At 44.3% G+C, this 16,433-nt stretch overlaps 1 protein-coding gene across 1 annotated transcript in view; it reads left to right on the top strand.

Annotated features, from left to right (window-relative positions):
* f2 (coagulation factor II (thrombin)) overlaps positions 1 to 16,433 on the top strand; it is a 55,419-nt gene that overhangs the window by 7,104 nt on the left and 31,882 nt on the right. The window contains exons 2-5 of the mRNA XM_078220405.1: positions 5,758 to 5,918; positions 9,735 to 9,759; positions 10,375 to 10,434; positions 13,517 to 13,622. Of these exons, the coding sequence (XP_078076531.1) occupies positions 5,758 to 5,918; positions 9,735 to 9,759; positions 10,375 to 10,434; positions 13,517 to 13,622 (352 nt within the window). The remainder of the gene's footprint in view (positions 1 to 5,757; positions 5,919 to 9,734; positions 9,760 to 10,374; positions 10,435 to 13,516; positions 13,623 to 16,433) is intronic.

A 16,433-nucleotide genomic window follows, 5' to 3' on the forward strand; every position in this document is an offset into this window, starting at 1 on the left:
AATTTTTTCACACAGTGGGTGGTGAGTGTCTGGAATGAGCTGTCAGAGGTAGTAGTTGAGCTGGGTACAATTTTGTCTTTTAAAAAGCATTTTGACAGTTACATGGGTAAGATGGATATAGAGGGATACGGGCCAAATGTGGATTATTGGGCCTAGCTTAATGGTAAAAACTGGGCGGCCTTTTCCCATGCTGTAAACCCCTATGACTCAATGTAAAAAAGGCAGCACTTTAATCTTCTTGTAAATTGGGAAATCAAGTTGGCAAAGGTAGCCATGAGGAATAAGTCAGAGAGTGTATTTGGGGTAGTTTCTTAGAACAATATGTTGTGGATCCAAACAGGGATCAGGCTATTTTTATCTGGTAATGTGTAATGAGGCAGGTTCCGTAAATAATCTCAGAGTAAAAGATCCTCTCGGAAACAATAACCATAACATGGCAGAATCTAGAGTTCAGTTTGAGAGAGAACTAACTGTGCTACATTTAAATAAGAGTAATTGTAAAGAAATGAGAGCAGAATTGGCTAGAGTGGGCTAGGAAAAGAATTTAGCAGGAAAGACGGTTGATCATCAATGGCAGATGTTTATGAAAATAGTACATGACTCACAACAAAGATATATCTCAGTAAGGAAGAAGGATTCTAGGAATCCTAAATCAACCATGGTTAACTAAGGAATTAAGGGTAGTATTAAACTGAAAGAAAAGACATACAATGTGGCAAAGATTAATATTAAGCCAGAGGATTGGGAAAGTTTTAAAAACCAACAAAAGATAACCAAAAAAAAAAAGAAAATAAACTATGAGGGTAAACGAGCAAGTAACTTACAGATGGACAGCAAGAGCTTCTTTAAATATATGAAAAGGAAGAGAGAGACCAAAATGAACAGAGGCCCCTTAGAGAATGAGACTAGAGAATTAATGATGAGGAACGAGGAAATGGGCGAGGAGGTAAACAAATACTTTGTGCCAGTCTTCATGGTGGATGACATTCATATCATTCCAAAAATACTAAATATTCAAGGGGCAGAAGACAAGAGGTGGGGAGGGGGCGCGGGGGGCGGGTGGGGTGTGGGGGGGGGGAGGGTGGGGGGGGGGGGGTGTGGTGGCGGCAGGAAATAAATACAAAGTAAACTATCACTACAAAAAGCACTAAGGAAATTAATGGGGCTTAAGGTCGATTAGTCCCCTGGAACTGCTGAGTAGCATCCTAGGATATTAAAGGAAGTAGCTACAGAGATAGTGGATGTGCTGGTAGTAATCTTCCAAAAATCCTTAAATTCTGGAGAAGTCCCAGACGATTGGAAAACTGTCAATATAATGCCCTTATTCAAAAAGGGAGACAAAAAACTGGTATCTATTGGCCAGTGAGCTTAACATCCATCACTGGGAAAATGTTAGAGTCCATTATAAAAGATATATTAGCAGAACATTTAGAACATACCATAATCAAGCAGAGTCAGCATGACTTCATGAAGTGGAAATCTTGCCTGACAAATTTATTAGGATTCTTTGAGGTGGCAATAGGTAGGATAGGCAAAGGGAAACCTGTGGAAGTAATATACTTGGATTTCCAAAAAATGTTCGATAAAATACCTCACAAAAGGCTACTTAATTAGATGAGAGCCCAGGTTGTTGGGGATGGTATATTAGCAAGGATAGAGGATTGGCTAACTGATAGAAGACAGAGAGTTGAGATAAAAGTGGCATTTTCAGGATGGTAACCTGTAACTAGCGGAGTGCCACAGGGATCAGTGCTGGGGCCACAATTATTTGCAATATATATTAATGACTTGGATGAGGGAAGTGAATGTACTATTGCCAGGTTTATGAATGAAGCATAAATAGGTAGGAAGGTAAGTGGTGAGGATGACACAAAGGGGGCGATTTTACCATTTTTTTCTAAGTGCTGGGCGGACTTGAAACTGGGAGAGTTTCAGATCCATCTTTTGGGCGTGTTTTCAGACCCCCCCCATATGCATTCTGCCTGCAAAAATATCAACAAGCCTGTTGCTCGCTGCAGAAGCGTGTGGGCGGGGCTTAATGCACCCTAAACCCTGCAGAGGGAGGTAGTGCGCATGCACAGGCCTCTGATGCTGCACATGCGCATTAGCAGTAGCAGGGGTCTGACAGATAACCAGAGAGCTGTCAGGCCCCTGCTAGTGCAGGCAGCCTGACGCAGTTCCCCCCTCCCTTGCAAATGCGGGGGCTTGCGGCCCGAGATATAGCCCGCGCCGAGCCCCCTGCCGCTCAGACCGATCGCGAACCTCCCTCACCAATTGCTGGGCCCACTGCCCTTCCGCCCCCCACCAATGGCTACAGAGTGGCAGCAGGCCCCCTCTCCCTCCCGCTACCCCCCCCCCCCCCACTGATCCCTGCAGAGTGGCAGTGGGCACCCTCCCCCATCACTAGTAGCTGCAGTGGCAGTGGACCCCATTAGCCCATCCCCCACATTAAGCCCTCCCCATTGGCCCTGCCCCACTGGCCGGACCCCCACCAGCCCCTTCCCCATTAATCCCAACCCCTGGCACTGTCCAGTGGACATTGCCCAGGTGCCCGGTGGGCATTGCCCAGGTTCCAGGGTGGCACTGTTAGTCTGGCACTGCCCAAGGGGCACCCCTCCGCTTTGCCCCCAGTCTCCCCGGGGGACCTCAATGGCCTACAGTTCTATTGGCGAGGCCAAGTTGACTGCTCTCCGTTCATGGGGAACATGTCTATCCCTCACCGGCATGAACCTTTCCTGGTGAGGTCATAAAGGGGGGCTGGGGGGGAGGGGAGTGGGCGGTGCAGAGGATTGAGCGCCAGGCTCGTTAAGCAGATGTAAAACAGCATTAAAATAAATTTGAATACATTAACCTGCCTTCCGCCCATTTTCGGCGAGAGTCTGACTGCACCGGAAATCCAGTGCTCATAAAATGGCGCCAGTTGCAAAAAAGGGCGCAACATGATGATAAATCACCCCCAAAGAGTCTACAGAGGGATCTCGGCAGATTAGGTGAGTGCACAAAAACTTGGATGATGCAATATAACGCAGGAAAATGTGAAGTTATGCACTTTGGTCGAAAAAATAAAGGAGCTGACTATCATTTACATGGAGAAATACTGCAGAAAGCTGCAGTAGAGAGGGATTTGGTGTGCATAAATCACAAAAAACTAGCATGCAATTCTAGCAGGTAATTGGGAAGGCAAATGGAATGTTGGCCTTTATTTCTCAGGGAATGGAATAAAAATGGGAAGTCTTGCTAAAACTAGACAGGGTATTAGTTAAACCACACCTAGGATACTGTGAACAGTTTTGGTCCCCTTATCTAAGGAAAGATATACCAGCATTGGAGGCAGTCCAGATAAGTTTCACTAGGCAGATCCCAAATATGGAGGGATTTTCTTATGAGGAGTGGTTGAGTAGGTTGGGCCTGTACTCATTGGAGTTTCGAAAAATGAAAGGCAACCTTATTAAGACATATAGATTCTCAGTGAACTTGACAAGGTAGGTGCTGAGAGGTTGTTTCCCCTTGTGGGAGAGTCTTGGACCAGAGGGCATAATCTCAGAGTAAGGGGTCACCCATTTAAGACAGAGATGAGGAGGAATTTCTTCTCTGAGAGAGTGGTGAATCTGTGGAATTCTTTACCGCAGAGGGTGGGTTGTTTCATAGAATCCCTACAGTACAGAAGGAGGCCATTTGGTCCATCAAGTCTGTACTAACCACAATCCGATCCAGACCCTATTCCCATACCCCACAGGTTTATCCTGCTAATCCCCCTGACACTAGGGCCAATCAACCTAACCCGCACATCTTTGGTCTGTGGGACGAAACTGGAGCACCTGGAGGAAGCTCACGCAGACACGATGAAAAAGTGCAAACTCCACACAGACAGTGACCAAGACTGGAATTGAACCTGGGTCCCTGGCTCTGTGAGGCAGCAGTGCTAACCACTGTGCCACTGTGCTGCCAAGGCAGTATGTTCAAGGCTGAGATAGACAGATTTTTAATCAGGGAGAAATCAAGGGTTACGGGGAAAAGGCGGGAAAATGGAGTTGAGGATTATCACATTAGATCAGCCATAATCTCATTGAATGACAGACAGACTCAATGGATCAAATGGCCTATTTCTGCTCTTACATCTTACCGTCTTATTTAAAGTTCAATATTTCCATGTGTAATTTCACATTTTTTCCTCCATCAATGTAACAATAGGATCGATATGGGGAGGATGCTTCCTCTTGTAGGGGAGACTTGACTTGGGGATGCAGTTTAGAAATAAGGGCCAGAATTCTCCGATGTCGTATATCCCGCCAAATCTCCACTCACAGCAGCAGGATCGGAGAATCCCAATCATAGGCCAGGTCGGAGAATTCCGGCCTAGAAATCTCCCTTTTAAGCCAAAGCTAAGGGAACTTCTTTTCTCTCTGAGGTTCATTAGTTTATGGAATTCTCTACCCGCGGAAGCAGTGGAGGCAGGGCCAATGAATATATTCAAGGCTAAATTGGATAGATTTTTGATAGATGAAAGAGTCAAGAGTTACAGGGAGCAGACAGGAGAGTGGAGTTGAGACCACAATCAGGTCAACCCATAATGTTATGAATGGCGGAACAGGCTCGAGGGGCTGAATAGCCTTCTCCTGCCTCTTATGTTCCTAAATGGACATGGGAAGAGCAAATGAGCAGGGAAATATTCTGCTTAGCCACCATCACTTATTTTAGTTCTATTGTGGCCTGGAGGACAGTTGTAATATTTGTTCCTAACCTGGCTCAGCCCTTTAAAACCACTGGTCACATTTTGCCTCTGAAGAAAATAAAGAGAAATAACTTGCATTTATAGAATGCCTGTCACAGCTTCTGAATGTGTCAGCGCATACAGCCATTTATGCACTGCTATTGAGTAGTAAGATAGAGGAAGTAAACAAATCTGATTTAAATAATTCCCCTTTCAAAATAAAACTATTGCTTCTCAGTAGCCCAGCCTAAAACGTAATGGCCAAAGTCACCCATTAGAAGACTATGGGCGATTTTCCTCAGCTTCTCAGCCTGAGCATAAGAGGTGGAGGCAGAAAAATTAATTTTAAAAAAGTGTGTTGGCCAGCTCCCCAACATTTTTCTGTCTCTGACTGTTTTTTGAAGGCACTGTGCCGGATAGCAACACACTTGGCAGCAACGGGAAATAAATTAAAGCCATTATTAAACCAATTCCCCGGGCAGTGGTCATTTGCCAGAGGCACATCTGACCCTCGTGTCTGCTACTTGTCTCCTCACAGGAAAATCAGAGCCACATGAAATGAATATGCAGAGTTATATGGACCTCTGCAGACAAATGCTTTCACATGGAAGTGCTTCCCCTGATAAGTCTTGGCGGTTGGGATTAGTCTGCCGCTTCCAGCATTCGTAATGTGTCTCCATCTTGGATGCCATCTCCCACTCCGTTCATCTGAGTAACACCTACCCCTTCTATTGAGGCTGCCAGCTGCTCTGATTGGCATTATTCTTTCATCCTGCTGCCATCCTGAATTGGATGCTGCTTCCAGAGGGGGATTCTTAATTGGCCACCCACAGGAAAACCAAGCCTCATGTCCCATCACTCGATTTTCCCTGTTTTTGACCCTGAATTGATCCTGATGGCAGGCAAGATTCAGCACTGCAGGAGCCATGAAGAAAGGTCTGGTGGGGTCATGTACCCAACCTTCTGGCCTTCAGTGAGGCTCCGAGCTGTGGGCAATCAGTGTGCAATTGCCACTTATTTCTCAATGTATTATTTACTTTCCTCAGTGTTCCTGGAGGCCCGGGATGCGTTTTCGGTGTTGAAACGAACTCGTCGAGCCAACAGTTTCCTTGAAGAGGCAAAATCGGGAAATTTAGAGCGAGAATGCATGGAAGAATATTGTGACAACGAGGAGGCCCGTGAAGTGTTCGAGAATGACCAACAAACAGTAAGCAACAAGACCAGGGGTGGGATTTCCCCACTCCCTTCTCCCTACCGGCATGTTTTGCGGCATTTGCCAGAAGATCCCACCACTGTCAATGGGTTTTCCCATTGTGCCCATCCTCCATCACCATTGGCAGGACCGGAAGATCCCACCACCAGGGATGGCCAAAAACCTTTGGTCCAGAAATTACTCTTCATTAGAAAGTTTATTTTTAGTGCGTTGTGATGATGTTGATAGTGTCACGTTCAAATGAGTTCTTACTGGCATTATTAATCAGACACTAATCTAATTGCCTGATGATTCTTAAGGCTGTGGACAGTGCACGTTCCATCCCAAGAAAAACAGTTCTTTTAGGATTAGGTGGCATGTTAATGAGGATTCACAGCATTAATAATCTTGGGTAGTGTGGAGGGGAACAACTGCAACATCTTTTCACAGGAGATCAAGACACTGATCTGTATTTACTCTTATAATCTCCATCTCCAATTATTCCAACTTACATTTCTTTCAAAACATTTTAAAATTTGTGCCCCATTTATTAGTCATCCGCTACAGGCAGGCTCATGTTTGCCATATTTACAGGCGGCAATGGTGGCAGTGGTTAGCACTGCTGTCTCACAGTGCCAGGGACCCAGGTTCAATTCCAGCCTTCAGTGACTGTGTGGAGTTTGCACGTTTTCCCCGTGGGTTTCCTCTGAGTGCTCCGGTTTCTTCCCATAGTCCATAGATGTACAGGTTAGGTTGATTGGCCATGCTAAATTGCCCCTTAGTGCCCCAAGATGTATAGGTTGGGGGATTAGTGAGGTAAATACGTGGGGTTACAGGGATAAGGTGGGGGTGGGTCTGTGGAAGATGCTTTGTCAGAGACTTGATGCAGACCCGATGGATTGAATGGTCTCTTTCTGCGCTGTAGGGATTCTATGATTCTATGACGCTATGAAGACTAAATATATGCACAATGGGGAAGAACCTTCCTACATTTAGGGTATGCTTTGCAAATAATATGGGCTGCCTGCTGTCACCCAGGCTTTGAACTTTCTTGAACTAAATCAATTTTCTTAAAAGTAGTATTATATAAAAGAAAGAATGAATTAGCAGGTTACAAAATAAACTACATTTAAAGGGAATGGGAATCACTGAATAGATCTTTCAAAGAGCTGAGATGAGCATCATGGACCGAATGGCCTCATCCTGCGCTGCCTAATTCTCCTTTCTGCTATTACTTCAACCTTGTTCTTCTTAAGCAAAGATGAAATGCATTCTCTTAGTGTCCGGCCTCACTGGATGTTAATGGGTCTGTGCAAACTGAGAGGGAAGGGAAAGATTGTCATGTTTTATTCCCACACTTAAGCTGCTTTTGGCTATAAGATTATAATCACTAATCAAGATTAAAACCCAATGATGATGAGCAGTAATACTTTATTTCTGTTTCCAGCACAGGAGGAAGCTATTTGGTACATGAAAGCTTGTCTTGGCTCTTTAGAAGAATCATTCCGTTGGCTCCGTTCCCCTTTCAATATAGTTTTTTGTAATCTGCTAATTCATTCTTTCTTTTTATGAAGTGGGCTCCTTCCAGTTTGGAGCTGGAGGTATTTTAACAATATCTCACAGATTGCCATTCGCTGTTGTGTGAGGGAAGTCACTGACTTTCCCAGTTTGGCAAGAGGTAAATATGTTTCATCCTCGCGTGGGAGAGAAAAGCAGCCCCATGGCTTCATGACAATCAGAGGCTTGGTGAAGAGTGCAGTGACTGCACTCAGCATCACTGCAGGCTGCATGTCAACTCCATCCTATCACAAAACTGAAAGGTATTCCACTCCCTCAATGTCCGACTGGTGTGTAAGTATTGGCGCTGAATGACACAGGTCAGTGTCCTGTACCTTGGCAGGCGTCATGATACAGGCATTCCCTGCATTTGAGCCAGCACAGCAAACCACTCCATCCAATTCTCTTCCTGCACTTAATGGTGCACTAAGGCAGATTTTCATCTGTTTCCACAGCCAGTTGTACCTGGAACAGGTCACCAGAGTATTATAGCTTGACGGAGTCTCTCCTGCTCTTACAGCCAGCCATTGGCATGTAGAAGTATTTTGCAGGTTGCAATCTGACCACGTTATGAATACATCTTCCTTCACCATCACGTCCTGGGGTGGACTCGAACCCGGGGCTTCTGGTTCAGAAGCAGGGATGCTACCCACTGCGTCGCCAGACCTCCACAGCAAACCATTTTACCACATCATGTGGTGAGGCTACCAAGTAAACTTTGGTAGACATGTTGAAGGTTCGGATGGTGGGGGAAGTGGCAGGGGCGGGGAGAGGCCCTCCTGTTTGGCACCCTTTTCACTATTGAGTCCACACCCCAAATTACTCCTCATCCCCACTTGTTTTTCCCATTTCTTTCTAATGGTGGCCCCACCCATTTCCACCACCCTTCCTATCCTGGAGCCTGCCAGACTGACTCCACTCCACTTGTTACCTGGCAACAATCCTCCTGGGAAACTGGCTGCAGTGCCAGCACTGACCACCTTTCGTAGTGGTACTCCTGAGACTGGAGAGCTGCTGCCATCTGATTGGCCCAGCAGGTCTTAGAGGTGGGATGGGGGAGGAGGTCTCATTCTGAGCCAATGAATGGCCCAGCAGCTGTCAAATCAGCTCAAGGTTTCTCAGCCACATGCGGTCGGCTGCCCCCAGCTTTTCAATCGGGGAGAGGGGCCCTGCCTCTGGGTAAAATTCCGATCAATGTCTCCACTGCCTGGACCATTGTGGAGTGGTCCTGCTGTACCCAGCAGTACAGCTGTCGAGAATTCAGGTGATCTGCTGCATGTTATAGGAACTTGCCATTATGAGGGGATAGCCCTTGCTACCAGCAAGCAACTGAAGAAAGATGAGGAGGAGGGAGACAGAGGACTCAACCTAGACAGCCAAGGCTGCCCCTGAAGAATTTATTTGACTGCAATATCAGTAAATGCAACCCTAATTACCCATTCATCAACAGTTCCACAGTTTACCCTTCCTCTGTACTTAACCCTCACAGCATCCATTTTGTCACAATGCAAAAAGAAAAGCCACCACTAAATGAGCAATTAAAGCAAAATTTAGAAATGAAATCCTGTTGTATTGCACACAAAAGTCACCTTTGTTCATTCCATTAGTGCCTGCCTTCTGTGCATCTTTTTTTGGCCTATTTCTCCACAGCAGAGCCACCCCAGTGGTTCACACATGGCTGGTGGGAGGCTAATGATTTTCAGTCTGTGGGCTGCACCATCTTGGCATGGGCAACTGCAAAGTCTGGTGGGCCAACAGCTGGCACCGAGTGCAGTGGACAAGTGGCAGTGATGGGAAGACTAACGTGATCATTACAGAAGAAGTTCTGCAGATGGACTTGAACTGTTAACTCTGTTTCTCCCTCTACAGATGCTGAATTTCTCCAGCATTTTCTGTTTTTATTTCAGATTTTCTGCATCTGAAGTATTTTCCATTTATTTGGTTATCATCAGCTACTTTGGTTAGCTGAAGTGCGAAAGAGTGTTTATTGTGCCCAGTGGCATGGTATCTAGATGCCACTGAGCGGGAAGATATGGACTCTGGCATTGTCCTTCTTGACCTGAAAACTCTTCATCTTAGTTAAAGTCAGGGACAAGGAAAGCCAGTTGTATCGGGGGAGGGTCATGAATCAGTTCTCCCTTTTAGTCAAAACATACTGCATAAGTACCAGAAGAAGTAGACGAATGAAGTTAGCTTAAAAAGAATATTAAAAACAAATCTCAGCATTCTCTTTTACAGCAAGTTGTCTATTAATAATTTTCTTCTCTTTCTTAGGAGCAATTTTGGGACATCTATGATGGTAAGAAACATTTAATGGTCTCCTACATCTTGCATGTTATGTTCTTTGGTCTTCACTTATTTTTCCTGTATCACATTCCCCCACTCCCTTTCCACCATCGCCACAGCCTACCTAAAAGGTGGGTGGCTGGCTCTTAAATGCCCTCTGAAGGTAGCTTCAGAGGGTATTTAAGAGCCAACTATGTTGGTGTGGGTTCATTCCCCATGGCAATGCCTTGACCAATCGGAGTCAACTTGCCTGGTTTGAATTAAACAAAAGCTTGGCTGTTAACTGTTCCCTGGTGCATTCTCCATGACAATCCTTTACCAATCAGAGTCTATCTGACAAACAATCAGCTCCCTCTAGAATTGGTATTCTCATGAATCTGTCCTGATGAGTGCAAGGTGGAAAGCTTTGACAACATGTTTGTTTTTGCAGCAATGCTCAAGTTTTTCCAAATGGCTATTTTGATTTCAACTTCTTAATCTCTATGGTGGAACTAGAACTCACGTTCTCTAGATTCTTAACTCAACTGGCCTGGGTGATCCCCACCTCATCTATTCTTCTCCTGCTCTGGTTATTTGCACCAACACATCAAACAATTTTGTTTAATATTATTGTCTTCTTTCTTTTCAGTTTGTGTCGGTGATAGAAAGGGTGATTCCCCTCCAGAATACTTGAAACACTGCTTGGAGGGTAAGGGTCCAGAGCATTTAATTCTGCCCATAGCAACTAGACTGAGAGTAGCCTTCTCACTCATTTAACATTGTTTAACACACAGCCGAGGGCTATTTGGTATCACAGTGCCCAAACTTAGAACTATACCGAATGTTACTATCAGATGCCAATCTGCCTTAACAGAAATAAATAGCCACAGGAAGGCCATAATTCTTCTGCCAACAATATTCATCCTCCTAATTCAAACATTTTGAGACATTTTAACATCAATTTCTTTTGGGATGTGTTGGTTGTAACTATTTTACAGCTATGCAAGCGTACTTTATACAAAAGCAGATTACTGTGGGTGTTGGAATTCTGAAATAAAAACAGACGCCACGAGAAACATTCAGCAGTATCTGTAAAGACAGAAATAGAGTTGACATTTCAGCTTGATGACAATTCACAAGAATTTAAAGGTTTTACAGATTTTACAAACCCAAAACAAGGGGGGAAAGGGACTTTGAGGTCACACATCCACAGCATCTTCTAGTTCAACAGAAAGGCCACTGACCTGAATGGTAATTCTGTTTTTTCAGTCCACAAGGGCAGCACAGTGGCACAGTGGTTAGCACTGCTGCCTCACAGTGCCAGGAAACTGGATTCAATTCCCGGCTTGGGTGGAGTTTTCACATTCTCCCCATGTCTGCATGGGTTTCCTCCCACAGTCCAAAAGACGTGCTGGTTAGTTGCATTGACCCAAACAGGCACCGGACTGTGGCGACCAGGGGAATCTCATGGTAACTTCATTGCAGTGTTAATTAATAAACTAATAAATAAACTTTACTTTAGTTACTACCAGAGCTACATTCATACAAAATAATTGAATAATTACAGTGCAGAAAGAGGTTCTTCGGCCCATTGTGCCTAAGCTGCCTTTCTACAAGAGCAACTCTGCTGCTCCCACGTCTCTGCTCTTTTCTGTATCTCAGAACTTTCTCTGCTCTCTTCAGATGTTTATCCAATTCCTTTTTAAAAGCCGCAATTGAATCTGCCCCCCACCACACTCTCAGGCACTTTCAGAGCCAAACCACTCGCTACTTTAAAAAAATGTTTATCATTTTGCCAAATCGTCTAAAACCTGTGTCCTCTGATTCTCAACTTCTGCCAACAGGACCAGATTCTCTTTATCTATCTATCTACCCCTCATAACTTTGAACACTTCTATTGAATGTCCTCTGAACAGTCTCTTCTCCAGAGAGGTCCTGGCTTCTCCAAACTATCCACGTGACTGAAATTCCTTATCCCTGGAAATGTTCTCATAAATCTTTTATGCATCGTCCCTAAAGCCTTAGCATCCTTCCTCAAATACGGTGCCGAGGATTGGACACAATATTCCGGTTGAGGTCAAACCAACGTTTCCACATAACTTTCTTGCTTTTGTTCTTTGTGTCTCTATTTATAAAACTAAGGATCCCAAATGCTTCATTCCACTTTCTCAATCTACTGTACCACAGTCAATATTTTTGCATGTCTCTCTTCAGGTGCGTGTGTTCCTGCACTCCTTTTAGAATTGTAATCTTTATTTTCTACTGCCTCCCTCATTCTTTCTGCCAAAATGTATCGATTCACACTTCTCTGTATTAAATTTCATCTGCCACAGTGTTCGCCCATTCCACCAGCCTGCCTATATCTTCCTGAAGTTTATCACTACCTTCCTCATGGTTTGTAATACTTTGAAGTTTTGTGTCATCTGCAAACTTTAAAATCGTGCTGAGCACACCCAAATCTAGGTCATTAATGTAGATCAAATAGAGCTGTAGATCCTTGAGGAAGACCTCCCCTTCCTCGAGTCCAAACAACTATTTGAATGTCCCAGCATTTTCTGCTTTTCAACCTTGTCACTGCAAGCAGTTATTGAGACATCAATAACTTGATTACATAGCAATCTTTTTAATCATGGCCTTTCCTTCATCTCTGGATCCTGGGAAAACTGATTCCCAATAAAATCTTTCCTTGCTTCCCTTACTGGAGAGCAAGGACAAGAGAGGGATCAGCAGGTATTCCAGCTGTCTTTGTTAAAGCACAGACCAGAAATTCCAAGGTGTTTTATGAAGATAGCCTAGACCCTCAGTTTTTATCTTTGAATTTGGCATGGGTGAGCATAAAGTGTTTCACTCCAGGTATGATTCAAGTGACCCACTAGAAAGCTTTTATCAAACAAAGTTTATTTAAGAATAGTTGAAAATATAATAAAAAGAATGAGCATAATTTTTACCTCTTACAAGATTCAAACATGATACAGTATAAACTTTAACAGCTAGTTATCTATGTTATTCCAGGTCAACCAACATCCCATAGGCGTACACCCTTCTCTAGACTTTGCTGACGTGATGCTGGGCTTTCAGTTATTTATACCTACTGTGAATTTGTCCTTTAAATATTGGAGCAAATCTCTGAGGTTTCCAGTCCTGGAACTTTTAGCATGCGTCTGGAATGACAGAGAGAGGCAGAGGCACTGCCTTCTTCCACCAGCTTCTAGCAGCAACTGAGAACCGAAACTAAAAATTGGACTTGGAAAAGAAATAGATTAAAATCAGCATGATTCCATTATGTTGCTTCAGTAACAATTAGACGATATTGGTTACAGGCATCTCGGTGCCGACAACTTCCAGGGTCAACTAGAAACATCCTGTAAAGAAACATGATTAAAATACATTTCATAAAGGCACAGTAATGTCACTTAACAACCCATAGTCAGCAGTTGCACAGAGCAGCGATAGGTTATAGGTCATACGGTAATAAGCACAAACATTTCTAAATTGAATTTTAACCTCATGAGCCTTAAAGTGAAAAGCCCTGACAGGGATTCCACTAACGCACAACCGAGTTAATATGAATCAGCAGGGCACCGATTCTGTGCCCTCCCACCACGCCCTCTCTCAACCCCGCACCTTCCTCTCCTACCATTCCCCCACTCCCCCTCCATCATAACCCATCCCTAAGCTGAACTCCCAGAATCTCTGTCCCCAAGACAGGAGTCAGATGTTCAAATTACTATTGGCTCCATTAGTAAGAGAAAAAAATGTGTTGGGATTCAAATTCTTTGTTTCTCATTCAGGACAATGCTTTCAAGGAATTGGCTCCAATTACAAAGGCAACGTTTCAATGACAATGTCTGGGAGGACTTGTCAGTTCTGGTCAAGCAACTATCCACACAGACCACAGTAAGTGTTGAGGCGGCTTTCAAGTCATTCAGCAAAAGTTCTTCCCAATTCCATTCCATCAAGGCTGTTTGAGCACTTGAGTTCACAATTGAGAAGATCTGTTATTATAGAAAGCAGATATCGTAAAATTGGCCATGAAACTGTCGGATTGTCATCAAAACTCAACTGATTCACTAAAGTCCTTTAGAGAAGGAAACCTGATGTCCTATACATGACTCCAGGCCCACGCCAACAGGATTGACTCTTATCAGCTCTGTGACCTAGTGTAACTCGTGGTTATATAAAACCTCTACAACTATAACAGAACAAGAAGAGGGCTCTCCCCCACTTTCTCAGGGCACCAGGAATGGACAATAAATCACCAGAAACCCAGTTCCTGAGAATAAAGTAAAGAGAGTTTATTTCAGTGTGAGAAACAGCTATGTATGCGGTAGATTTTTCACTGTGGCTATATTTTAAACATTATTGTTACAATCATAGAATCCCTGCAGCGTAGAATGAGGTCATTCAGCCCATTGAGTCTGCACGAACTCTCTGACGGAGTATTTTATCTCTCCATCGCCTTATCTCCATAACCCCTCATATTTCCTAATATTGGCTAATTATTCTAGCCTGTACATCTTGGGACACTAAGAGGAAATTTACCATGGTTGATCCACCAAACCTGCACACCATTGGACTGTGGGAGGAAACTGGAGCACTCAGAGGAAACCCACACAGATACAGTGTGCAAATTCCGCACAGTCACCCAAGGCTGGAAGCGAACCTGGTCCTAGAAGCATGTTACATTCCACTTTGTGGTGGGTCTTATTTTCTCGCTTATTTCTTTCCCAGATTCAAACACCAGTTGTTTAATGACTACATTTTCTGTGAATGTTGTGTGTGAAGCAGCAATGCTAACCACTGTACCACTCCAAACCAATCCTTGAAAAAAACTCCTCTCTTTATCATAAGACAAAATATTACCAATGGTGAATAAAAGTGGTAGCGTAACTTTAGTGCTGGGAATGTTTTTAGAAATTGTAAATTGGCACAAAATTGGCAGTTACTTGGACAAATGTGAATTAACTAAGAAAAGCCAACAGGGATTTTTTAATGGCAAAGTGTGTTTAATTAACTTGCTTGAGATTTTTTTGAAGAGTTAACAGAGGCTTGATAAGGGTAATACAGTTGATGTGGTGTAAATGGATTTCCAAAAGATATTTGATAAAGTGCCAAAGTCTAGTCAGCAAAGTCAGGGTCCATGAAATAAAAGGGATTGTAACAGCATGGATACAAAATTGGCTGTGTATGGAAATTATGGTGAATGGTGGCATTAAGTACAAACGCAAAGAAGTTATGATAAGCCTGTATAAAACATTGATTCATTCTCAACTAAAGTTCTGAAGTGACACCGTTAGTGATCTGTGGGACCCAGGGCCTCAATCTCAGGGGCACCCAGATAATTGGCTGCCACTGGGGCTGCCATCCCTAATAATGATGACCGCCCATGCCCAGGATCTGCCAGCCAATCAGAGGACTGGCAGCTCTGCAGTGCCACCATGCAGCAGTAGCCACTGCTAGAACTGCACCGGGTAGAAAAGAATGAAATGGAATGACACCCATGTCTCTTAATCAGATCATTCAGCTGTTGCCGGAAAAGTGCCTATATATGAGGATACACTCGCCCCTCCCCACCCCGCACCTGCACCCTGAACCCCTGGGAGGCCATAGGGTTTACTTAGTAGTCTCCGCATGTGGTGAATGGCCCACCTGCTGTCATAGAACATAGACATAGAACAGTACAGCACAGAACAGGCCCTTCGGCCCACGATGTTGTGCCGAGCTTTATCTGAAACCAAGATCAAGCTATCCCACTCCCTATCATCCTGGTGTGCTCCATGTGCCTATCCAATAACCGCTTAAATGTTCCTAAAGTGTCTGACTCCACTATCACTGCAGGCAGTCCATTCCACACCCCAACCACTCTCTGCATAAAGAACCTACCCTGGACATCCTTCCTATATCTCCCACCACGAACCCTATAGTTATGCCCCCTCGTAATAGCTCCATCCACCCGAGGAAATAGTCTTTGAATGTTCACTCTATCTATCCCCTTCATCATTTTATAAACCTCTATTAAGTCTCCCCTCAGCCTCCTCCGCTCCAGAGAGAACAGCCCTAGCTCCCTCAACCTTTCCTCATAAGACCTACCCTCCAAACCAGGCAGCATCCTGGTAAATCTCCTCTGCACTCTTTCCAGCGCTTCCACATCCTTCGTATAGTGAGGTGACCAGAACTGCACACAATATTCCAAATGTGGTCTCACCAAGGTCCTGTACAGTTGCAGCATAACCCCACGGCTCTTAAACTCCAACCCCCTGTTAATAAAAGCTAACACACTATAGGCCTTCTTCACAGCTCTATCCACTTGAGTGGCAACCTTTAGAGATCTGTGGATATGGACCCCAAGATCTCTCTGTTCCTCCACAGTCTTCAGAACCCTACCTTTGACCCTGTAATCCACATTTAAATTAGTCCTATCAAAATGAATCACCTCACATTTATCAGGGTTAAACTCCATTTGCCATTTTTCAGCCCAGCTTTGCATCCTATCTATGTCTTTTTGCAGCCTACAACAGCCCTCCACCTCATCCACTACTCCACCAATCTTGATGTCATCAGCAAATTTACTGATCCACCCTTCAGCCCCCTCCTCTAAGTCATTAATAAAAATCACAAAGAGCAGAGGACCAAGCACTGATCCCTGTGGCACTCGGCTAGCAACCTGCCTCCAATCCGAAAATTTTCCATCCACCACCACCCTCTGTC

The sequence above is a fragment of the Mustelus asterias genome, chromosome 9 (genome assembly GCF_964213995.1).
Source record: "Mustelus asterias chromosome 9, sMusAst1.hap1.1, whole genome shotgun sequence".
NCBI classification, from domain to species: Eukaryota; Metazoa; Chordata; class Chondrichthyes; order Carcharhiniformes; family Triakidae; genus Mustelus; species Mustelus asterias.